General features: G+C 42.0%; 1 protein-coding gene across 2 annotated transcripts in view; it reads right to left on the bottom strand.

Moving 5' to 3' along the window:
* The window catches only part of LOC113015920 (vang-like protein 1), a 72,735-nt gene that overhangs the window by 33,679 nt on the left and 13,316 nt on the right, over positions 1 to 25,740 (bottom strand). For both annotated transcript variants that reach the window (XM_026158291.2, XM_026158292.2), the window contains exons 2-3: positions 8,825 to 9,103; positions 70 to 196 (exon numbers count right to left, since the gene is read on the bottom strand). In XM_026158291.2, the coding sequence (XP_026014076.1) occupies positions 70 to 196; positions 8,825 to 8,895 (198 nt within the window). In that variant the 5' untranslated portion in view covers positions 8,896 to 9,103. The remainder of the gene's footprint in view (positions 1 to 69; positions 197 to 8,824; positions 9,104 to 25,740) is intronic.

A 25,740-nucleotide genomic window follows, 5' to 3' on the forward strand; every position in this document is an offset into this window, starting at 1 on the left:
AAGTGTGAGAGGTTTGTGAAGAAGCACGGTAGTGACTGTGCAGTGCCTTGTGTTTGCAGCAGGTCGTACCTGGACTTGCTCCCCCCGTACAGCTGTGTCGCCTAGCAGCGGCTCTGCAGGCGGCGTGTTAATCGTTACAGACTTCTCCGAGCGGCTGTCTTTGCTGCGCGACTTGTGCCGGTCCCGGCTTCGCTCTCTGAAAGAGAAAGTAAAAAGCAAAAATCACGATCAGTGAGCGCATTGTATGGTCTTTGCATTCCAATATGAATCGCCTTGAGGCGGCTGTTGTTGTGATTTGGTGCTATAGAAATTAAACAGAATTGAATTACACAACAAGGAATTTGAAGACATTCTGGTTTTCTAGAATTCAAGTGCGTGCAGAGTGAGCATAAAGCCTAAATATCTGAATCACTGTCCATGAGGTCTTCCAACCATGTCAGCTGCAATGTAAGCGCTACAGTAATCTGGTATAGAGCGAGAGCGGCAGGTCTCTCCATCCTCCACCCAGCATCACCACCACCACCACATGGCGCCGAGCCCACTCTGCAGCCCCTTTAATCCCTTATCCGTCTCCTTTCTCCTAGGCAAACACACGTTATGCTCTAATTTTAGTAACACTTCCAGATTAAAATACAGTAAATACAGTACAAATAAACTGCTTTGTTCAGCTTTTATGTGAGCAGTCATATGCTTGAGAACCTTTGCTGGACAATGAATGAGACTGACAAGACCAGAGCCGAGGCAAGGCTGTCGGATCTAACCTAGGTATGAAGACTCAGCAAGATTACTGACTGAATATGCAGGCAAATAAAGAAGAAATTACATGATTTTTCTTGTCTTCCCCTTCTTTTAAAGACAGAAGGATTGTTCTTGATGCTGTATTCTTTGTCATGCTAAATGTTAATGAGTTTCCTGCAGTCTCTAAGCTTGTTGTTTCCTCGTAATCACTTCTTATGCAGGAGCAGCACTGGAACAGAAGTGTAACAAATCTAATTTCCACAATGGAGAAGGCTTTTGTGTCCTGCTTTCTATTAAGACACACAAGAACACAAGCAGTCCTTTTGACACCCACATGAACTGATCCTTCTGACCTCTGTTTATTTACATCAAATGCGGAGAAACATTAGCATTAATTTAGCAAGTGTATATACTATAAAACCAAAACAATGACCTAAAAGATCCTCAATTGGCCTGCAGAATCAACAGGAACTGCACACTTTGGATTCTACATATTTATTTGTTCTGATATTAATATGAAATATTGATGCGATCAGCTTCAATCTTTGCTGTTACACATTAACCATCACCATCAACCTTACAGTGACCTATGCAAGAAAAACTCAAGTGACCCTTGAACACTACTGTCACACAATAACCATTCATATTCATAAAGTACAGGATATCCTGCCTTTGGTAATGGAGGAAGCCGTATGACTGACAGCAGTGGAGCTGTTATGGTCCAGCAAGAGCTGCATTAGATCCAAGTGTTTTCATTAAAGGGTGTAGCCCAGTCTGCCTTCCGCCTCTATTCTTGCCCTTCCTTTTTAAATATGGACTCGCTTTCCTGCAGAAAATCACGAGAGCGACGAACATTTCAAACCTGCACCGAGTGAGAGAAAGCTCATTTTCAATAGCCTGCAGCAATCCAGTTCACAAAGTGACTGACATGTTCTTATCTAATAAATCCAGGAGATTAGGAGGTGAATGTAGGCCTTTAAATATATTACCACAATCATTATTACTTTAAATATTATTACAACTAGTGTCATTGCTGTGGTGATGGTTATTCCAGAGGGAGCGCTCATCAGTCAAACGTCAGCGCTGATTATACTTATTAATTGGAGAGAAAAGCTGTAGAGGAGGAAGCAGGGAGGAGCAGCCGGGCTCACAAAGCAGAGATCCTATTTCAAGATCACAGTCAGAATAATAAGGAGGTCTGGGAGACAAGTAAGGAGAAGGTAGCAGCTACAAAAGAAGAGTGGAAAGGAGCAGAAAGTCACATTAAGAGCAAAATAAAACAAAAAAACTATGCTAACTAGTCACGTAAACGGGCTTACCACCTAGAGAAGTAATCAAACATTTCTTCTACTGAAAAAGAAAAGAATCATTTACATAATTATAATAATCACTTTATTTTACTTATTCAGAAAACCTTCACATCCACTCCTAAAACAGACCCCCCCCCCCCCCAAATATGTCCCCAGTCACACATGTCTGCCAGTCACCAACCATCTGGCAACTTCTGTTAATGGGGAAAATTCCCCAACCATTTAGTCTTATTGAAAACACATTTTTAATTCAGATTTGATAAACACATTTTCAAAAAAAGAAATAAGTAAACAGAACAAGAAAAAATCAAATTAACAATATATTGATATTTAAAATCAAGATTCCACTCCTCCTTATCAACTCCATGTCCTTTTCCTATGTCTCCATGTCTCCAATTAGCCTTTCTGTGACTTCTTGGCCTTGGAGAAAAAGTAATGCAAATTAATAATGCAATGTGATGTAAGGAGCTCTCTGTTTGGTTAGAGAGATGATGATGAAGATGGCTGACCGGGTTTTTCTAGGTTGCTGCTTGTGTCAATAGCTCTGCCTTGACATTAACTGAAGAGAGCCCCGATCTTGAAGTGTGCACTTTGTGGAATCACCTGACCATCTGCTGAAGGTAACACGCAGATGTGGCTAAGACTAGCATCGCTGCATGTAGCCATACTCTTTAAGACTCATGTTAGCTTGGAAAAAGATTACATCCCATCAGTACTAGTGGGCTGCCATTTTTAGTAAGCTAATCTGCTCCTTTTAAATGAAGCCTGAATCAGCTAGCACAGTTAAAACAATAGCTATAACCTACAGCCTTTAATAATAATTAATTATGGAAACACTGTCTGTAAACAGTCTCAGGAGTCCACCTGTTACCACATAACCTTCTGATACCTACGATTTAAAATAATTGAAAAAGAGTGATTACAATGATACCGATCAGTCCATCATTCCCTGTATTAGTCAAAGTCAAAGTCAAAGTCAACTTTATTTGTCGATTCTGCCACATGTACAGGACATACAGAGAATAGAAATTGCGTTACTCTCAATCCCTAGATAAATAGCAAATGAACATTTAAATATATTTAAATATAAAAGTGATTAAAAATGCAAGTAAAATAATTAAAAAGTAAAAATTTAAATAAATACAATTTTACATATAACAAGAAAGCTATACAATATACAATATAATGGGTAAGTGACATTGAGTGTAAACCAGGCAGAGTAGTGCAAATAGGCAAATAGTGCAAATGGAGATTTAGTAGTGTACGGTAAGAGAAAGTGTAACAACAAAGTCTTATGAGGTAATGGCAGTCCAGTGCTCCACAAAGTGACTGGTAACTGGTGCAGGCCAGTGAGTGAGTCAGAGAGTGTGTGTGTGTGTTTGTGTGTGTGTGGCAGAGTTCAGTGAGACCGTGGAGGAAAGAGGGGAGAGGGGGCAGAATCGGGAGGGAGTTAAGCTATTATTGTTGTCTGAAGCTAGACTATATGTGAGACTACATGCGCAGTTTTATTTTTTACATGACAGCCATCTTTATGAATGCAGTTTGTAAAATCCCACAACACATTTATACACACATATATTCATGTATTTAAAATTGCTCTTATTATATATTAAATTGTCAAATAATTAATTGTTTTTTTAATATCTAATAAGTAAAATACATTAAACATTCATTTGTAACTGATTTGACTAATAAATAAATAAATTTATGACATAAGCAATTATTAATTCATGAATGCTTTATTTCAAATGTGTGTTACTCTATGGTAAATCAGACTGACTTGGAATTCTCAGTTTTCAGTTTACATCTGTCTCTTTACAGTTTCCTTTGAGCTTCACTGCAGTTTGGAGAATAAATGGTGATAGTTTGCAAATAAGTTGGTGTCTTCCATGCAAATTACAGGAAACTGTGGTTTCTAAAGCAAGGAGCTTTTTGGTGCAACTGATTTTCACCTAATGACAGCCAGCAACCTCCAGAAACCACTCGCCAGCCGGTTGGGATTACATATGTTTTCTAGCAACCAGAAAAATTGAACTTTCGAGTTGTGACAAACTGAAACTAAATTTGTCGCCAAATGCAGTGATCTGATTGGTCAGATCTGTTTATTCAGATTCTAGAAATTGGGGGGGGGGAATCATCTTCAGTTTAAAAAAAAAAAAGCAAAAACAACCCTGACCCTCAACTGCTTGGAAAAGACAGACGATGCATAAATAATAAGATAAAAGATAATGTCAGTTAAACCCCAGAAACTGAACAAAAAGCAATTAAGAATGCAATAAAATATGCAATTTGCAAAGTAACACAGAGGCGAGCAAGCCTGCGGACAGCCCAGCAAGTGGTTTCGCAGACTGGCCTACCAATCTGTGTACCAGCCTCTCCCCTCTTCCAGCACATTTTCTCATTCCCCCTTCAGCAACATCCTGGGATTACTGCACTGTATGGATACCTCCTCCCCCTTTGTCTCTCTTACCACATCCTCTTCCTGCCTCATTAGCATGCAGCTGGCTCACTGATATTCCAAAATTGTGCTGCTATGATTTGATTAATGGGATTTGACTTGCAGCGTGTATCCCTGAAATGGGTGTGGCTTTTTGGAAAACTGACAATGGATGAGGCAGAGTCCTGCCAGTTTGTCTCTGGAAGCAGTATTTCCCTCCAACACCTGAGGACGAGTGTGTTCTCCACCTCACACAGAGGCTAGTGAAAAAGTACAGCCAACTAGGGTGGCATGCCAAACTGTCTGTGGACCAATTTGTCCTCTCTTTGGCTGGCAGAGTAACCCACACACCTGTGCGGCACAGAGCTTTGTGTCAACACAGCAATCTGAGCCAAAGCACTAGTGTCCAGATCAGCCACCACCAACAGCGACAATGGTGACACAAGTCCAAACCAGCACATCACACACTGAGCTAGCAGTGGTGTGAGCAAACAATCACCACTCTGTCTTAAGTGAACTTGGATTTTCATTCAAACTGACACACAAGTCCCAGAAACTTCATTTCCAAAGAACTAATGATGACCAAAATCCCCATGGGAAACAAGGTTTTCCAGCTAATTGTGACCGCAACTGGTCATGGTTTGTAGCTGCCCCTACCTCCTTCCTGAAATCTTTCAGGAAGTTTTTCCATTCCACAATCACCGAGCGCTTGTTTATAGGAATCATCTAATTGTAAGAGTTCTCTCTCTCTCTAATACTGTACAGTCTTTATCTTACATGAATCACCTTGAGGCAGTTGTTGTGAACTGATACCATATAAATACTTGATCTGATGTTTTCACAGCAGCTTAAAAGGTCAAGAAAGCCTCGGAAAAACGTTTACGGGCATATCCATAGTCTCAAATTCCCTTTGAACATGTCTTAGTTGGGAAATAAAGCCCAGACTTTGAGGTCAGTTTATTGGGGGTCAAACAACCCAAACAAAACAGTGAGAAAGGATGAACATTGATGCCTTTCTCAATCCTGATTGCAGGTCTGATTCTTTAGCAATCCCTTGTTAATTCCTTATGAGAGGGGGGGAAATATAAGGTATTCAGCATCTGAATCTACACCTATTTATTATCTGTGAGTTTTAACACAGTGTAAAAACAGAGCAAAAGTCTGTCTGCTGAAATCTCTCTTTTTTTTTTTAGTTCTCAGCTATAAAAAAAGACAGTACATGGTGCTCAGATCAACATATTGTTGCCTAGACACGCCTGAATTCATTAAGCTTCTTGGTAGCTATATTACTTAACCATAAGCTTACCATTAGATGATTCTGAAGATTGTTGGCCTCCTGTTTAATCGACAAGGTAATGAGTCACAAGAAGCCTCTGCTGTGCTGTCTAAACCTGAGCTGAATGGGCACTAAGTGAGATAAGTCTTTGTGTTTCTCTGATCCAATCTTAACCTTCCAGTTGAAACAAAAAGTAAACCGCTCTGCTTTAAGAATAATATCATGCAGGAACCTTTGAATGGTATTAAAACTATGACTTAATATTAGTTGAAGTGACTCTGTCCTGTGTGAATACTGGGTGCTGCTCTGTAATTGGAGTTACAGCAAAAGAACCAATCAAAAGAACCAATTTTACACATGAACAGCTGCTAATATGTGATTTGCAAGTCTATAGTCATTTAAATGCTTAAAATTGAATAAGTGAAGGAGCCTAGCTCTGGAGAAGTTCTGAGAGCAAAACTGAAGAAAGTTAAATTAGCTCTGCATCAAAACTCCACGCTCTGAAAGCATGAGAGGAGAAGCTCTTTAGGGCAGCTGCAATTATTATATTTGCAGGTAAAAACACAAATTGTTAGGATTTACTTAGAAGCAGCCTATTTTGAGTAGCAATTATTATGGATTGCACCTGTTGGAAAAATGGTGATTCAAGTACTGCAATCTACAAACACGTTCAATTCATCTCAGTTTAGTTTTATTTATATAGCCCCAAATCACAAGTTACATTGCAAGGTAAAGTCCCAACAATAATACAGAGCAAACCCCAACAAACAAGCACTTTGGCAACAGTGGGAAGGAAAAACTCCCTTTTAACAGGAAGAAATCGCGGGCAGAACCAGGCTCAGGGAGAGGCGGGGCCATCTGCTGCAACCGGTTGGGGAGAGAGAAGCAAAGCAAAGCTTTGGATAGCTAAACCTGTGCATGTGCATAATTTGGTTGTTTCACTGCTAATGTCATGCTCTAAATACAGAAATACACTAATTAACTAAAAGCAAGTAAGAAATTGGTGTCTTCAGCATGTTTTTGTGCCAAAAACATGGCAACAGCAGATCTGCAGACAGATCTGCTGCTGCAATTATTGGAGGGACAGGGGAATGTATTGTTGACAACACCAATAGAAGATGTCTTGCAACAGGAAGGGGTAAAAAGCCAGCAATGAGGGCGATCATGGCTCAAGAGTTGGGAGTTCGCCTTGTAATCGGAAGGTTGCCGGTTCGAGCCCCGGCTCAGACAGTCTCGGTCGTTGTGTCCTTGGGCAAGACACTTCACCTGCCGCCTACTGGTGTTGGCCAGAAGGGCAGATGGCGCGATATGGCAGCCTTGCTTCTGTCAGTCTGTCCCAGGGCAGCTGTGGCTACAACTGTAGCTTGCTTCCACCAGTGTATGAATGGGTGGATGACTGGGTGTGTAAAGCGCTTTGGGGTCCCTAGGCGGGACTAGCTATACAAATACAGGCCATTTACCATTTACCAATGAGGGGGGAAAAAACTCCAAAAATCCTGCAACTTCTGTTACTCAGACTCTAAGCAAATCCCATTCTTCTATCATGTCCTAGCAAATTACACACATGTACCCATATATAAGGATATTGTTCTTATCTGTTATTTCTATGGTTGTATGCACACAAGTAGTGAGCCCACTCCCACATGCTTGCATCTGTTCCTGGCATCAGGGTAATTAGACGACAGCGATCCGAAGCAGCTTCACGCATGGCACCCCTTGGTGTAAAAAGATTACCTTCCCGCGAGAACAGCAAGGGGTTTCAAAGGCAACAATTTAGTTTTTTCTACATTAAATTAGAGGCCAGCTGGTGGCTTTGGCACAGTCACGGTAGGACCGGAGGAGCAGGGAGCGGAATGGCGCCTGGCAGGGATGCCCATATGTCTCTTTCCAATTTGCTGTCACTCACTTGAAAGAGTGCAGCAAAAGAAATAGGAGAACACAGGTCTCCACCACTTTCCTAAGCACTGACCTCTCCCCACTGTCTTTGATTCCATGCTAAGTGAGAGCACTTTTGCTCAGTTTAACTTTGAGCTACAAGGACACATTGGTGCCCTGGGGAATGCAGACGACCAGGGAGCGAGTGATATCCCTGCGCTTTCTCATCCTCAAAGAGCAGCATTGACTACATTTAAAAAATGGGAGGAGAAAAGGGAAGAAGGGTGATCACAGAGAGCGGGGGCAGCTGCTGCCTTCATATCACGATTGGCCACATGGGAGCAAAATGTTTAATGATGAGGAGAATGAAAGGAAAGAGATAAGGAGGGCAGGGCTGAGGGGGGTGCAGTGTGAAGAGGACAGAGGCAGAAAGTTGCAGACAGCATGACAAATCCCTTAAACAGCAACAGGTGGCAGCTAGAGTGGGAAAGGCAGGCACAAGTACTCCAAAAGATATATGGCAAACAAGCTGGAGGGGACTGTCATTGACCTGGGAGGGGCTGTTATGGAACAGGATCCTGTTCTCCAGTTCTCTACTCTCATCTCCTCTCTGAGTCTCAATGTATCCGCTGAGCCAGTCAGTCAGGCCTCTTCAGCACCTGTCTCCTGCTGCCTTCCTGAGGCCTGTCAACCACAGTCATTTGGCTGCTGACAGACTAATGCGCCTCCAGGAGCTGTGGGCTCCACACATGTTTGGCCAGAGGGACAGACACAGATACACAAAAGGTGACACTACGGAGGTGGACAAAGACACAGAACAGGACAGGAAAACAAATGCTCAGAGTCAGAAAGAAAATCACAAAAGGAAAGTACAACAGATCCACTGATTTACTGAGCCCCCAGAGGCTCCAACAGGGACAAAGTAGTAATACCGTCCTCTCCAAGACATCTGTAAAAATCCTTGCTTCTTCTATCCATCTCCTAAAAACTGATTTTGCTGTTAACATCTACTACATCTATATCTACTAACCAACCAGTAGTAATCGTATCACATCCACTATCACTTCAACTTCACATAATAGGCACCAGCTCAGGCATGTTTTACTGAGGGAAATCCTGCAGCCCACACCAACACTTCACGTAAACCAGAGTCAGGAAAAACCGTAATAACCAACTGGCAGGACTTACCCATGTCTGTGGGATCCCCGGGAGCGCCCCGAATAGTAGGAATATCCCGAGTAGGTGGACTCTGTATCCATGGTGATGCAGTCCTGCTGAGATAGCTGGGCTCAGGGCAACACAGAGCCTGCTCTACTCAACCGCCAGCAGAACGAAGCAGAACCTGGTGTGCTGTCTTGTCGAGCTAGAAGTGATCGATTAGATCGCTCAGGAGGATGACAGAGGTGTCAGCTGTCAGCAGTCAGGCTTGAAAGCGACCCTGGGGGTGCCCGGTAAGGAAACATTAACCTGCAGAGTGGAAGGAGGGGACAGGGGGAGACAGGAAAATTTAAATTCAAAATGTTAAGTCTCTGGAAAACCTGTCCACATCTATTGGCGATAGAGACGAAAACCCAAATCAAGCATTCAAGTCACAAGCTTTTTCGCCACATCTATTTTCCTCTAGTGCATAAATGCTCAGCGTGCCGACGTTTATCTGCAGCTGCATGACAATCACTGCCTCCTAGCTCCAAACCTGCACAGTGACAACACTTCCCATAAAAGGCAGTTCCCAAGAGGTTACACTTCAACTGAGCATTCCAGATAAAAGAAACGCCGCTATCCCGAAACAGCAATTTGCTCCTATTCCCATTAGACTGGCGACTGTTGTTCTGAAGCAGCCTTAAGTCTGTGACACACAGTAAACAATTTATGCCCGGCACTGACAAGCTCCGTGATGAATACAGAAAGAGTGCCATAGAGATAAGGCTTATTTTCGAAGGAGACGTCAAAATGAGAATGAGGTGTTGCCAGTTTGGAAGTGAGTCTCAAAGAGCTGTGATAGCACAGGAAATTCACACAAACAGCAGTTTCACCTACATGTCTGTAGATATCTGTAAAATCCTGGCTTGAGAAAAACTGTCAAAAATACTGGTGGCCTCCAGTGCTACCCCTTAGCCTTTTAAGTTAACTCCTACAGGACTTGCTTAATGAGTTACCTCATTTACAAGAAAACCTGACCACCTTGAGGTCGAGGTCACTGAGAACTCTGAGATTTGGAGTCTCATATATGGATCCTGGATTCATATGCAAGACCCCCTTTGTCCTGGTATTTCCTCTGCTTCAATAGCTGGATGCTACAAACACAAATTCGGCTCCTGTTACAATTGTGTCAACCCAGGATTAGACTATTAGGAAGTGAACTCAGGCCCTTGCAGCCTTATAGTATATGCCTCACCAGCTCAACCAAGTGCCCTCAGTGTGGATTTAATAATAAATATAAAGTACAATTATAATTTATCCTGCTTGAACTAGATTGCACAGGCATACCTAATGAAGAAGTCAACAAGTGTGGCTTTAACTAGTAGGAATGCATGGGAAAGGTTGTAGGGTGGTAATGGGTTGTGTTGTGGTAATGGGGATTATCCTGATATAATATAAAAAAAAGAAAATGGTCAAACAATAGCAATGGAATTTTTTTTTTTGAAACTGTGAAACTGAAACTGAAAAGTGTCTCATCTGGAAAAGGGTCCAGTAGAGATTAACAGATGGGCTGGTTCTGCTTCTGCAGTGATGCAGGATGCAGACACTGTATTGGTCTGTAATGGTAATCGTGAATGTGAAAGCAAAGCAGTCGAAGTACATCCATCATGAGCTTTGTTTAGTGACCAAAAGAATGAGAACATGGATACATGCAGCAGACATGAGTTTCCTCCAACGGGTGCCTGGGCTATCTCTAAGGCTCTCCCTTAGAGAAAGGACGAGAAGTTCTGCTAGCCACAAGGGTCTCAGAGTAAAGCTGCTACTCCCCTACATTAAAAGGAGCCAGCTGAGAAAGTTTGAATATATGACTAGCAAGCCTCCTGGATGCCTTCTTTGTGAGGTATTCCAATCATGTCCTACAGGGAAAAGGCCCCAAGTCAGATCCAGGACCTGCTGGAGAGGTGATATTGCTTGGCCCAAGTGTCCCGAGCTGGATGAGGTGGTCAGGGAGAGGGCAGTAAGGTCTCTGCTGACACTGTAACCTGGATTAGTGGTAGAAGATGGATGGATGGATGGATGGATGGATGGGTGGATGTATATACAAACATTGTTCAGGTATATTGATGCCTTTATCCAAAGCCCTCAACAAAACAGTGATTGCATCAATTATAATTCTCAGAATTTCACTGGGTAATCTTCCTCAAGAAGATCACATAGCTCTAAAAATGCTCCAGCACTTTAAAAAAGCAAAATGACAACAAAAAACAATAGATTAAAATCATATACCGGAGCAGGTAGAAGGTTTGAAGGATTCATTACGGGGAATATAAGACGCCTTTTATTGGAATGGTTAGAGTTTGTATTCACAGGTGTGGAGAGTGAGATACATTTGGCTCAGAGTCAGATTAAAAGCACAGTTCTTTTTTTTTTTTTTTGCCTGTCCCGTTTGGATCTTTAGCCATCAGAATTGTTGTCTGAAGGCCAAGAAAGATGCCAAGTGGATTTACTTTATCAAGTGGATCATCATGGCCTTGCCTTATTGGTCCATTTGATTGACCTTTATTATAATTATGTATTTATTTTATTTTCGTTTTTTAAAGACGGGACAGACATGACTGGGGGATAGGACAGTGAGAAAGAATGAAAGAAAGAGAGGGAGAGAAAGAAAAATAGAGGGGAGAAGAGATGGTGAAAAAGGGGGGAAGAAAAAAGAAAGAAAAACAAAACACCTGGATCACCTGTACGGAGATAAAAAACCAGAAGGGAAAACAAACAACAAAGAGCAACATAATAAAAACAACACCATCACAATAAACTAGCTAACAATAGATAACAGTAAATACTTTTGTAATTTCACCTGTTGAGAATGAAAAAAGAAAACAAGCAGAAGAAAACGAGAGCAATAGAATAAACAACATCACGATGATATATGGGAATATAACTGTAAATACTAAATATTAAACATTATTGTGCAGCACATAAGATCGACAGCGCACAGTGTGCTTTGAGGTAGGAGCCAAAAAGGGTGTAGTTTGTGTGTGTGAGCACCCGTGTGTACAACTGTGAGCATGAACGCGCTTGTTTTTAAAAGGTTCCTTCATGTAATGATCTGCTAGAGGGTTTGGGGAGCTACAGCCCCGTCCACCAGGGCATGAAGCAAGTATGGAGGAGATCAAAACTCCAGACATCCAGAGGCCCTCAGAACCAGAGGTGTGGACTCGAGTCACATGACTTGGACTCGAGTCAGACTCGAGTCATTAATTTTATGACTTTAGACTTGACTTGAAAAAATGTTCTAAGACTTGTGACTTGACTTGGACTTTTACACCAATGACTTGGGACTTGAATTGGACTTGAACCGGTTTACTTGAAAAGACTTGATATTTTACCCAAAATATAAAATTTAACATGCATATTATATAGAGATTGAAAATGTGACGTCATTCACGGGTAGAACCGCAAAGGATTCTGGGAACTCGTGGCAAGCGGTAGTAGCGCACGCAGACTTTCAATTGAAATCAGTCACACAGCGATAAAAAGAAACACAAAAATGTCAAGAAGCTGTTGTATTATTAACTGCAATAGCCGGTCGCATGACAGCCACGGGAAGCCGACGGGTAAAGAGATCGGTTGTTATCGGATTACGTCATTGAAGAGAAATTGTTCGAGCCATGTTTCCGAAGTAACAAAGACGCGACGGGTGGCCTGGATTGCAGCCATTCAAAGATCAAATATAACGTCCCAGAACACTCCAGCTCACAGGTTAGTCTGCTCCAAGCATTTACACGAAGGTCAGTATTTTTTAGTAGTTAATACGTCATTTTCATAACATAATTAGTGATATAGGTTACAAGCAAGTCTGGCGCTGAACAGAAATTGTCGCGCTATGCTCCTGTGTTTATTGTGCATAAATAGTGAATTGTCCTGACACAATATTGTGTTTCGCTTCTGTTATTATGGTACATTAACAAAAACATATACTTTTATTCACAGGATAAAACAGGTTTTTTGTATCACTAATTGCCCAGTACGATTACAGCATACAATATTATTGTCACTGCTACATTTCTGTGATGCTACCAGAAATTATTTCCACTGCTAATTAATTACCGTTGAGCTCAAAGGTCCTATTAATAAACGGTTAACGAATGTGTATTTATGACGACAATTTGTGAGACTGGTAAACTTATGATACGTACGATGGTCTTTCGTTCTACACGGTGCATTTCAAGGTCCTGTACCCATCCGTCGGTAAACTGTACCTGGGCTTGTTGCAGTGACCTGAAGTTACTAAACTTCACGAGTGTATGCACTCACTCCAAGAACCGTATGATTATAAATATGCATATAAATATGCTAAGATGAGATAGCTGACTTCATCTAACTAGCAAATGTTGTCCAGGCTACGTTGGTGATGCAGTTCTTTTTAATGTGTATGATATTTTTGTCATGCGATTTTAAAGCCGGTCCTACAACCGCATCCAAGAATAACATGCAGCTTATCTCAGAACTGTCGGTGAAAATTATTCTAGGAGCTAGGTTTAATTGAGCTGCATTTTAAAGAGGTGCAATTTTACAATTTGTGTATATTTTCTAAGTTCACTATTTTGTCATGTGTTGAGAAAAACACAGATTTTAAAATTACATGGTCTAATATTTACATTTAGCATATAACTGCAACATTATTTTTTCGTTTTTTTTTTAAAGACTCGAAAGGACTTGAAATTCAAAGTTTCAGACTTGTGACTTGACTCGGACTTTTACACCAGTGACTTGAGACTCGACTCTGACTTGCCTGACATTACTTGAGACTTGACTTGAGACTTGAGGATAAAGACTTGAGACTTACTTGAGACTTGCAAAACAATGACTTGGTCCCACCTCTGCTCAGAACACAAGAGACCAAGGAAGACCAACAGAGGGGCAGCCGCGCCACTATCCCAGAAAGAGCTGAGGAGAGCCCCAGATGAGGGGTCACTCAGCAGCCGCCGAGCAGAAGCTAGAGGGGCTTGCAGTGACGTGCCCGTGAGCTCTGTCGGCAGCCAGCTGTGCCAGAGTGACCGAGCCCCAGGCCGAGAGGCCAAGGGCACCCCACCCCCGAAGTGGCCCGAGCAAGCCCCAGGCTCCAGGCCCCGATAAGCAGCCACCAAGGGGTGAGCCGGTGTGTACCTAGACGCCCATCCCCGGACACAAAGAACCACCAACGCACCGATGTCTGAGGGCGTCTGCCACTGGTAGGGGAAGTGGTGGGGGAGATAGGCCTCCATACCTTGGAGGACCTGGGATGTCCCCAGAGAGGTGGCATCTGATACCCGACCTGACATATGGACACAGACAAACAGGCACACACAGATACAAACATCCATTCCCACCCTCATCTCTCATATGCAATTACTCAACACTCACCCAACATGGAGACAGACATAGAGAGACACTGTACACACAATCACACTCCCCAAGCGTACTCCAAGCCCCGGGTCTAGGTACCCTTGCCCCTGGAGGGGTAAACTGCACCCAGACCCAGGTGGTGCTACCCTTTTCCCTGGGGTGGGGAGAAGCAGACCGCTCCGATTCCGCAGCAGCAGGGAGGCCCCACATTCCAGACCCCCGCTCCAACAGGCCGCAGAGAACGGGGGTGTGTGAAGACTCCAAACCTCCCTCCGCCCACTCATATATGGTGTTGATGCATGTGTGTTCTAAGGTGCCTTTAAAACCCAGGAGGGTTTGAGAGGTGGGCAACGACGCCAGGGGTGAGGTTGTACACCCTGATGGTCTTTTGGATTGCGTGTAGCGTGCCCACCCCCAAGATCCTATATGTATGTGTTATGAGAGCGTGAGTAATGTGAATGTCTAAGTTGTGAGAGAAAATTGAGGCACAAGAAGCCAGAAGGGGACAGAAGGGGGGGATGCCTCCCCTGCACTCTGGTGATACATCTTTACCCCAAGGCCCTGCATGTGTGGGTGATTGTGGTGGAGCAGGAAGAGGGAGGCAGCTGGAGATGGGGAGGGAAGGAAGGGAGGGGCAGGTGACCCCTCCCTGGGGCCAGCTCACCTGCTGACCCCAGTAGGCACCCCCATACTCTGCAACCTGCCAGGGAAAGGGGGCCCAGGCCCATCTGGACTGGGGCCCAGTACAGCAGCGCCGCCCGGCCCCACAGAGCCCGGGACAGCCTACCCAACCCCACCTCAGAGAAAACTGCACCCACCCCGTCATCCACTCATCTTCCAGACTATACAAAACAATAGACGCCCAGGCTGAGATCTTCCTCCACTTCTCCTATATCTCCCCCTCCTGCAGAGTGAGTTCTTGAAGAGAGGAGAGCTCCTGCAAGATGTAATAACCTCCCCCACCAGTTGAAGAGCCCCCCAGGTGGCTCGATGCACCGGCAGCACCCTGCGCCAGGACTGGGCCCCCATACACCCACCCACAACACACCAACCAGGACCCAAGCCCCCGAGGCCCAGCCAGAGCCCCAGCCCAGAGACGGAGCGCCCCCAGAACCTCACGCCCGTCCGGGCCCACCGAAGGGCAGCCAGGCTACCAGGTCAGTAACCCACGTCCGTCAGCACAGACCCTCCCCTAGCCCCGCTGCACGCAGCCACGAGGAAACCGTCACCTAAGAGCCAACAGAGCCCTTAATAGGCCATGACCGCTACCCCGGGTTGAGCCCTCCAAGGAAGATGTTCCTGGGGAACCCCCCGACGCCCTAAGCCTATCTCTACCCCCAACCAATCACAACAGCGAAGGTGGGACTAAACTATGACCCCCCACCCCCACTAGGTGATGGAGCTGATCAAAGGAGCCCAGAGCAATTGATCTGATGTGGTGGCAGAGGCTGTATCAAGACTAATGTAATCTAATAGATAATTTCTATATTGGTTAGAATTAAGATTAGTTTTATTTTTCCAGTTCATGAGGACTGTTTTCTTGGCTATGCATAGGACAGTGAAAACCATATGGGCTATATTCTTTTCTGTAGTGACATTATCTAAGCTGCCCAACAAACACACTAAAGGGGAAGTTGGAATGTTACATTTCAGACACTTTGATAAGTCCTCACATATCTCGCGCCAAAACGTCTGAACTGGTGGACAGAACCAAAGAGCGTGGATATAATTGTCCGGTGAGTTGGTTTGGCAGTGTGAGCAGTTGTTGGTAGACGTAAAGCCCATCTTGAACATCCGATGACCTGTACAGTGCACTCTATGTAGTATTTTGTATCGAATTAATTGAAGACTGGGATTTCTAATTAGATGAAAGGTTTTTAAGCAAATCTGAGACCAGAAGTTTTGGTCTAAGTTAACTGATAAATCCGCTTCCCATTTTGCAATAGGAAGTGATATTGATTCATCTGTTTTAGAAAGCATTCTGTATATTTTGGAAAGTAATTTGGGGGTTTTAAGATTAAGAAATTGAACCACACTTGGTGGTGTTTGTAGTTAAACTTGACCTGGTTTAAATTTATTTTTTACTATGGATTTAATTTGTTGATATTCTAAAAATCTTTTCTTGTTGAACCCATATTGTGTAACTAGTCTGTCAAATGAAATAAATTCTGTTCCTTCTGATATATGTTCTAAATATTTGATTCCTTTACTACTCCAATCTGAAAAGTTTATCATATTATTGTTTTGTAATATGTCAGGGTTTTCCAGATAGGTGTACGTTTGCATGGGATTAATGAAGGCTCCATCAATTTTAGAAACTCCCACCATGCTGTCAGAGAAGAGCTGATGTTGACGCTTTTGAAGCATTCATGTCGTTGGATGTTTGAGCTGATAAATGGTAGATCTGAAATCGCTAGATTATTGCAAAGTGCTTGTTCTACATCTAGCCAAGGTTCATCTAAGAAGGTATGTTTTAGCCATCCTGAGATAAACTGAAGCCTGTTGGCTAAGAAGTAGTGCTGAAAGTTAGGTAGTTCTAATCCTCCTTTATCCTTGGTATTTTGTAGTAGGGCTGCTCGATTATGGCAAAAATGATAATCACGATTATTTTCACTGAAATTGAGATCTCGATTATTTGACGATATTTATTTAACCCTTTAAGACCTACTATAGAACCAAGTCTGCCAGAGCTTATATTATGTTTTTACATGTTGTAGTGCCATTTGTGGGAGCATTTCAAGTTGCTATACATCAATACAACTGTTATAGCCCATATTTTCATAATATGTATGTATTAAGTCCATAGTAACTACATTAATTGCAAAAAAGTGCAATAAACTACAAAAGAATTGAAAATCGTTTTTGTTTTTTTTTACATATATTTCTATTTGGAGAAATTTAAGAGGTTTATCCCTCAAAACTTTAAATACAAAAAAAGTTGCAAAAAATAGTTTACAACAACAGGAAATTTAGTTTGAGTGTCTTCATAGTTTTATTTTGGATATACAGCAATTTTTATATACTGCAGGAAAAACGAAAAACAATCCTATGATGCAAATTTGCAAAGAAAGCAGCATGTGCATCAAAATAAACTATTTCCAGCAGTGCAATTCGAGTTCTAAGCATCCCAGCAACTATTCAGAAAAGTCAAACATGACTTATAAAAACACCAGTACAGGCTTTTAAGGCCTACAAGTAAAAAACTACATTTTCTGCGAAAATGACGTCACTTCCGGTTTCGGGCAGGAAATGGCGGACATGCGATAGTTAGCGGTGACGTCTGTTTCAATGTGGGAAGTGTTATGAACAGCTGATCGGATCGGCAAAGCGTGTTTCTGGAGTATTATGTTTTTGTTCCTGCAAACGCTTTTTATGCAATTTTTGCAAAGCTATATGTGGAAGGAAACCGTGACTTAGGACAAGCTGATGGCATAAGATTTAAGTTTCATATGCAAAAAAATTATTGCGCTAGCTTACATGGTTCAGGTTCTACAGGGATTTAAAAATAGTTACACAAAACGGAGCGTGCTGCTCTGACCGGCTTTAAAGGGTTAACAATAACAATGTATTGAATAATGACTTTAAAAAATAATATAAAACAGTGTGCAAATACTGATAACAGTGCAAATGTTTGCAATATAAGAAATAAATTAAAAATGTAAACATCTATGTTTAGTGAACTTTGCAGTGTTGCTCTGTGGTGCAGCTACGACACCGTAGCAAAGTTTACACACTGTGTCTACTTGATCCACGTCTGACTCCGCGAATCCATAATGTTTCCACACTACTGAAGTTTTTTTTTTTTTTTACCTCTTTTCAACCAACAGCAGTCACTCTCCTCTCCAAATAACTTCTGCTTAGCTTTCCAAGCATCCCTCGGGTCCTCTTAATTGTTGTGACGCGTGTTCAAAATGCAGAGAGGTGCGCTCGATTTGCCACACGGAGCAGCGCGAGAGTAAAGCATGAGGGAGGGGCTAATAATCGGCTCAGTCATTTTTAATGATCGTTGAAAGCCCAGATCGTAATCGTGATTAAAATTCGATTAATTGAGCAGCCCTATTTTGTAGTGTTTTTAAGCTTATACGTGGGGGTTTATCTTTCCAAAGGAATTTGGACATGTATGAAGCTAGAGATCTGAACCAATCTTGTGGCGGTTTAGTTGGGATCTTTGAGAATAAATAATTTATTTTTGGTAAGACCATCATTTTTATAGCGGCAACCGCTATAAAAATTGATATGGGTAGACATTTCCACCTAGCCAGATCGGCTTCTACCTTCTTTAAAAGTGGGATATGGTTTAATTTAGTTAGATCTGCAAGCTTGGGAGAAACATTAATACCCAAATATTTTTCCAATTGCAGTGGTGTAGAAGAAAAATTATGGAAGGAGCAATTAATCGGAAGGACTGTAGATTTTGACCAGTTAATTGAGTAATCTGATATTCTTGCAAAAGAGTTTATCAATTCAATCACCCCAGAGATATTGGTTTGTGAGTTTTGGAGAAAAGTAACACATCATCCGCATAAAGGCTGATTTTATGTTTCACGTTCTTGCATTTTATGCCCGTAATTACTGAATTCTGTCTAATTGCTGCTGCTAGTGGTTCAATAAAAATTGCAAACAGTGAAGGGGAGAGTGGGCATCCCTGCCTGGTGCCCCTCAGGAGACAGAAGCTGGAGGATGTTTGGTCATTTGTTTTGACACAAGCTGTTGGGGAATTGTATAATATTTTTAACCAGTTAATGAAAGAGGATCCAAAACCAAATTTGTGTAAAGTTGCAAATAGAAATTTCCAGTTAACTCTGTCAAATGCTTTTTCTGCATCTAAAGAAAATATTGTAGTTTCAAGGTTTTTACTGTATGAGTAGTCTATCAAATTAAGTAATCTACGTGTATTTGTTGATGAGTGCCTACCTTTTATGAAACCAGTTTGGTCAGGATGAATTAAGAGGGGGGTTATTTTCTCCAGTCTCTTTGAGAGAGCTTTGCAGATTATTTTAAGGCCTACATTTATAGGGGATATTGGACGATAGCTTGAGAGATATACAGGGTCTTTGTCTGGTTTTAGCAGGAGATTAATGTTTGCAGAATTCATATTTGATGGAAGTCACAGTTCTGTAGTAAGATGTGAGTCACAGCTTGAGGCGTGCTTGTAAATACATTCACATAATAAAGCAGCAGGACACACACACACACACACACACACACACACACACACACACACACTACTCCGAGGGAGATGAAATACACAGGTAGCTCAGACTAAATCTAATTTCTGCCTGACTCTGCACACTGAGCCTGTCTGCCTACACCTGACATTAAACAGCTATAAACTCTGTGGAGTGGAGAACAAATATATAGCTTATAGGGCTGGGCCATATTATACCGTTCACGGTAATACTGGTATAATGTTAGGCAACGATAGGAAAATGAAATATCGCGATAGAATGGGAGTAAAACGCGCATGCGCAGTGCCTTTGTTTTCATACGCACATGGCCGATTGTTGAGTGAAACAGATGAACCAGAATTGGTTTGTAAAAATGGTGCAACTTCCGTGATGTGGAACTGGTTTGGTGTTTGTCCGTCAGATACACAACAAAGCACATTTTTTTGCAGAACATGCAAGCGGGCCGTCGTTATTGTCGTATTTGTCGGACTAAGATGCTCTTAAATCTGGGAGTAATCTGGGTCCTAAACTCCGTATGCTTCAGGTCAAACAACACTGCAGCATCACTTAGAGTTAAAAACTGTCTAAATTCTTTCATCTTTAATAAAACGATCAGCATTGCTGCTTTACCAGGTGTAACTATAAAGTTTAACTTCCAGGCATCCATGAAAACAAAAGTTATTACATTTAACGGAGTTAGAAGTTAGCAGGAAGCTAGCGGAAGTTAGCTCGCTAGTTTCGCTAGTTACCTAAGCATGATATTGCATGTTCTGACTGAGAGATTTCTGAAAAAAATCAAACGTACAGCTCTGCTATCACTTCCAACATAAATGAAGACAGGAAACTAAACAGCAGTGACGTTTGTAGGGTTACTGAAGTTGGGCTAGCTGGTATATAATGATGTGCTACGTGATCGCTAGCGACACAGCTATGTTAGCATAACATAAACAGTGAAGCTGGAGGACGAACACTAACACTTTTCCACTTATAAAAGTTAACGTGAAGGTTCTTCATGGTTAGAGACAAATGCAATCGCATGGCAGGATGCTGTAAACGGACCAAACTTCAGTCAGGAGAACAACTGAGATAATCCATCCACAATACGAGGTTAGTCATTAATATACTGCAACAACATGGGAATAGAGCAGCTGCCAGAGAATTCAACATTAATGAATCAATGGTACAGAAGTGGAGGAAGCAAGAAGAATGAGTTTAATAAAGTTTGATTTATCTGACTGCTTTGTTTCGCTTAATGTGCCTTATAATCCCGTGCACCTTATGGTCCGAAAAATACGTACTGCACACTGCAGTTTAATGTTGCAAAGCACCTCTTTTTAACTTCAGTGGATATTATACATGGTTATGCTCAGGATGTGTCAGCCCATTTCTACTGGAAATGCCTTTTGGTTAAACTTTCAGCAAGGAATTTGCATTTGCACTGTTACATTTTTATAAAGCTTTAATGTACATAAAAACCAGCTTCTTGTTTAAGTGAAAATAAATGGAAGGTTGTCTTTTTGCGCTAGTAATGTTGTGGAGTTGTATTTTGTCTCGCATCAATTATATCGTCGGTTATATCGTTATCGCAAATTTTCAAATATATATCGTGATAAATATTTTTGGCCATATCGCCCTGGGCCCTGTGCTTCGTACGTCGCTTACTACATCCAAGATCAAATGAAACATCCAAGACCAAATCATCGCGCTAACTCTGAGCTCGCTATTCCGGTTCCCCAAACACACCTGTTGTTGACGATTAGTATAGCTGGATGAAGTAATGTGAGATCACTGGGTGGCCCAACAGGGGCTACGCATCGATAGTAGAAACATTGATCGGCAACCCTTTGATTGGTCGGCGAAAATGTCGAAGGAGCGCGCTCGGTATTTTTCGGCAGCAGAGCAAGAACTCTTGAGTGAGGGATTTCAGGAGTTTCAGAGTTTAATTAAAACGCAAGGGAACACTGCAAAGGCTGCAAAAGCAAGGAGAGAGGGCTGGCAGAAAGTTGCTGACAAATCAAACTCGTAAGTAATTCAATAATAACAATAATAATGGAGTGGATTTATATAGCGCTTTTCAAGGCACCCAAAGCGCTTTACAATGCCACTATTCATTCACTCTCACATTCACACACTGGTGGAGGCAGCTACGGTTGTAGCCACAGCTGCCCTGGGGCAGACTGACAGAAGCCAGGCTGCCATATTGCGCCATCGGCCCCTCTGGCCAACACCAGTAGGCGGTAGGGTAGATTTATCATATCACACCATATTATCCAATATTATATTACATTATATTATATTATAATATGTTATATTATATCCCCTTTCACATTAGAGCCACAACAGGACCCACTAGAACATGGGAACAAGTAAAAGTGAAATATAAGAATATTCTACAGAATGGTAATATTTATCACTTATACTGCTTTTCGTCTCTTGGAAAGAGACCCTGAAATAATCTGTTTGTTTGTTTATAACAGCAACCAAGAAAAGGGCAGAGCAAAAAAAGACAGGTGGTGGGCCTGCACCCCCTCGTCAACAAGTTGGTTAAGTGAATAATACCCTCACGGGAAAATCGATATCTCTCTATGAGCACACTGTCGCGCTGAGCTAAAGGATCCTGTCTGTCCCGCAATATACGCTGAATTCTGAGGACTCTCCTTATCAATCTTGCACCTTCCGCAATGGGTTGCTCGCGTAAACGGACAGGATATGACTGCGACAGACTTCCCAAATCCACCTTCGCTTTTATAGCCGTGGTCTCTCATCTTGATTACACGGAGTAATTTACAATTACTACTCTGAAATATGAATTACATCTGTAATAATCACATACATGTAATAGAATGTTAATAGTACATTTCCCTTTTTTAGGGAATGACCTGTATGTATCTGTGTGACATCAATAAAAGGATCAAGTGCTGCATTATCTTTAGTTACATTGATGTTATTTATTTATGGTGAAACAGTGGTGGAATATCGCTGTTGCTTTCGTATAAATGAAGCGGACATACCTGCGTGGCCGCGATCTAATCCTGTTTACATAAAGTAAACCTGCTCCCCAGCAGGTTTACGCTTACGGCTCTGTTGCTATGACAGCAAGTCCCGGATGGGCTTCGGGGAACCGAACGATCCAGGATCACGCGAAATCGTCAACAATCTAATCCAGCTAACTCACTTAGCGCGGTACGAAGAACAGGCCCCAGCTCTAATATCTGGCATAAAGCTAACACAGCATTTCATAAAAACAACATCAGACCAACATTCAAACATGGTGGTGGAAGTGTGATGGTCTGGGGCTCCTTTGCTGCTTTAGCACCTGAACGACGTATTCAGTTACTCTGCACGTTTGGACAACTTTTGTTGTCTCATATTAAAATTAGGTGACAAATATGCTAAAAACTAAGAAATGAAGATGGGGGTAAATACCGTTTTCCACCACTCTATCCTAGGTTCAGTCCAAGAATAACAACGTGACGCTGAAAATAAACACAATAGCTAGATTTTCATCTAAATTTCAGTTTACAAAGAGCACTCTTTGTCTGCTGTCTAAAGGATAAACAAAGAAAATGATCTTTGAGCTATGTTACAATGCCAAAGTCCTTTTAGTTAAATTACATACATGTGTTCACTGAAGCCGGTAATAATCAGATCTTGCCATGCTGCCAGCTTTTATTGGATGTGATGGGAAAGGGGCAGCTACGCAGCACTGTGTAGCTGGTGGCTGACAGCAGATGTCTCGTGGCCACAGAGGAACTCTGCTCTCAGATGAAAGTATGTTCTTGGGCTGTTTACGCAAGGTTGTTTGTTTCCATTCCCACTAATGTCTGCTGGGTGTTTATATTCTATGTATGTGCTCAGGTTGTTGTACCTGTTAGGTTATATTAGACTGGAGTGTATATAATCTTTCTACCATTTATTTTTCAGAGTTTAGTTGATGGGTTTGAGTCACTTAATTGAACGATATGTTTTCACAAAGCGCACAAAAGGGCCTTGTGAGAGTCTATACCCTTCATGCTTGATTGCAGTGATATAATATAGCCCCTACTCTTTTCCCACTGCTTGCTGCGGGTGTTTTCGAGGGCAAACAGACAAGCCGGCAGCTCAGCAGGGGTCTTGGATTACTGTGAAGAATCTGTCGGGTTGCCTCCCTCTTTAAGAGAAGGGATTCAGCTTTTTTTGCATGCACTGAAGCAGGAAATAATCGATCAGCTTTTAACCCGGCTGATCCTTCCCGTGCCTGCACTCAGACTGAACCTGGACCACGCTCTCATTTAACCCAATTAATCCCTCTTGAAGCTGCGTGCCCTCACTGTTAAGAGGATTAAACCAGGTATTGGAAATGCACCTGCGACATGTCCAGCTCACTTAGCGCACATCATTCAGTAGATGTAGTCTGCAGGAGAGCACTAGGTTGGACCACTTAACCAAGGTTGGCAAGCTGTTGGCTGAGCCACCAGAATAAAGTTTTTTTGGTTTTATAGTTGCTTTTGATTTGGAGAAAACCTTTTTTTAATACTTTTAGGTAGAAATTAAGAGTAGTTAGAGTAATTTTGAAAAAAATTCCTAGTATTTACACCTCTGAGTGTTAGCCACTAGTAGCCTCGGGTAATGCCTGTTTTCCTACAGAAAATGTTCCTGTGATCATAAACTGTATATAAAAGACAAATATAGCCACTGTGACTTCATCCATTGCTTTCTGAAGTCTCAACATTAACATTTTGGTTGCTGCCATGCTGGTTAAAGCCAGAGGTTGACCATATGGCCTGATTTAGACTTCTCTGAGGAATCTTTGTTGAGCCTATGATGTAACCAGCAAGTGGCTGATGTCATTGCAGGCATTTATGCGTGTGCTGGTGCATTGTGTTAATTACCATGAGGTTGTGTCCTGGTGTTTTATATGCGGTGCTAGCCATGATAAAGACCAATATAATGCTGGGACTAATTTTCTTTCTGGGTTCCCACTCCTTGTTGTGGTAAGTTTTCCTCAGGGGCAAACATATTTATCCCTCAAGTTTTTCCACATCTTTGTATATTCAGTTATATCCATTCCGATAGTTTCAGCAATCTCCCTCCAGGAACCTGCAGACATTATTGAGTCCTTACATTGATGCTATGATTTTTATTCCTGTATTGTAATAGTTGCAGACTACGTCAACCCAACGTGTAGTTACATTTCTACATTCCTTCAAGGCACTGTTGCAGATCTTTTCCTGTTAGAAGGGAGTTCTTTTACTACACTGTTGCCAAGTGTTTGCAAATAGGGGATTTTTGGCTCATTGGAGTTCTCGCTCTTATAAGGTTGATCTTATAATATACAGGCCCCCTTGAGATGACTGTTGTATAGATTTAACATAGATTTTGACAACTACACGTAATAAAACAGATGTTTTGGCTATTTAGTTTGGTTTTTGGGTCTCTATAGTAGCCATAATGTGGAAACTGCATTTTGCTGTTTTTCCTAACACAAGTCCTGAATCGCTTTGGGTTTTTTGTACAGATTAGGCAAATGGGATGTAACATTTTGAGCTTTAAAAGTGCTTTTAGTCAAACTGTATTGAGTTTGGGCTACACCAAGCTAGCTGTTTCCACCTGATACTGTCTTTATAGTAAGCTACTCAGCTGGTGACTCCAGCATTAGCTTCTATAGGCATGACGAGTATCTCGTCTTAGACTCAGCAAGAAAGAGGGTGGGTTTATTTAAAATGTTAAACTGCTCCTTTCAAAAGTTGTGTTGACTTGTCATTTTAAAACTTTACCCAAGATCGATACTTTGATGTACTACTTGTTACTCAAATCCCTGCTTGTTGAGAAGAGCTCTGGGATTTTTCTTTTTACCTGTTAAGTCTGGCCAGTAAATATACTGGAAAGAACTGGTATTGATCTGTTGGAGGCAGAAATTACATCAAAAATTGGGGCTTATGGAAACCCTACTTCTTCTATGTGAGTCCATGACAGAATACTGCATGCATGGGTAATGCAGCAGGCTGGCAAGACTGCAGAGAGCCAGTTGAGGGAGGATTTGTCATCATGTGAGGATGATTCAGACATTTAAAAATGATTTACAGGATTAGCATATCCAGATATGCAGTTTTGCAGTCCTCAAAGTATTTTTAGGGATCAATGACAGTCAGACAAGGATGCATTCACACAGTCACAGATGTGCCGACACCATTCTCCTTCGAAATGGGTCACACTAGATGTTTAGAGTGTATTTTTGGAACCAGAAATGTGTGTGTGTGTGTGTGTGTGTGTGTGTGTGTGTGTGTGTGTGTGTGTGTGTGTGTGTGTGTGTGTGTGTGGTCCCCATTAAGTGTTAGATAGGGAGTGTAGTTTGTGCACTAAACCTGGCTAAGTGACTCCTCTGCCTGGAATTTTGAATGTGGAATAACAGGGAGACAGTTTGTTCAG

The sequence above is a fragment of the Astatotilapia calliptera genome, chromosome 23 (genome assembly GCF_964374335.1).
Source record: "Astatotilapia calliptera chromosome 23, fAstCal68.1, whole genome shotgun sequence".
NCBI classification, from domain to species: domain Eukaryota; kingdom Metazoa; phylum Chordata; class Actinopteri; order Cichliformes; family Cichlidae; genus Astatotilapia; species Astatotilapia calliptera.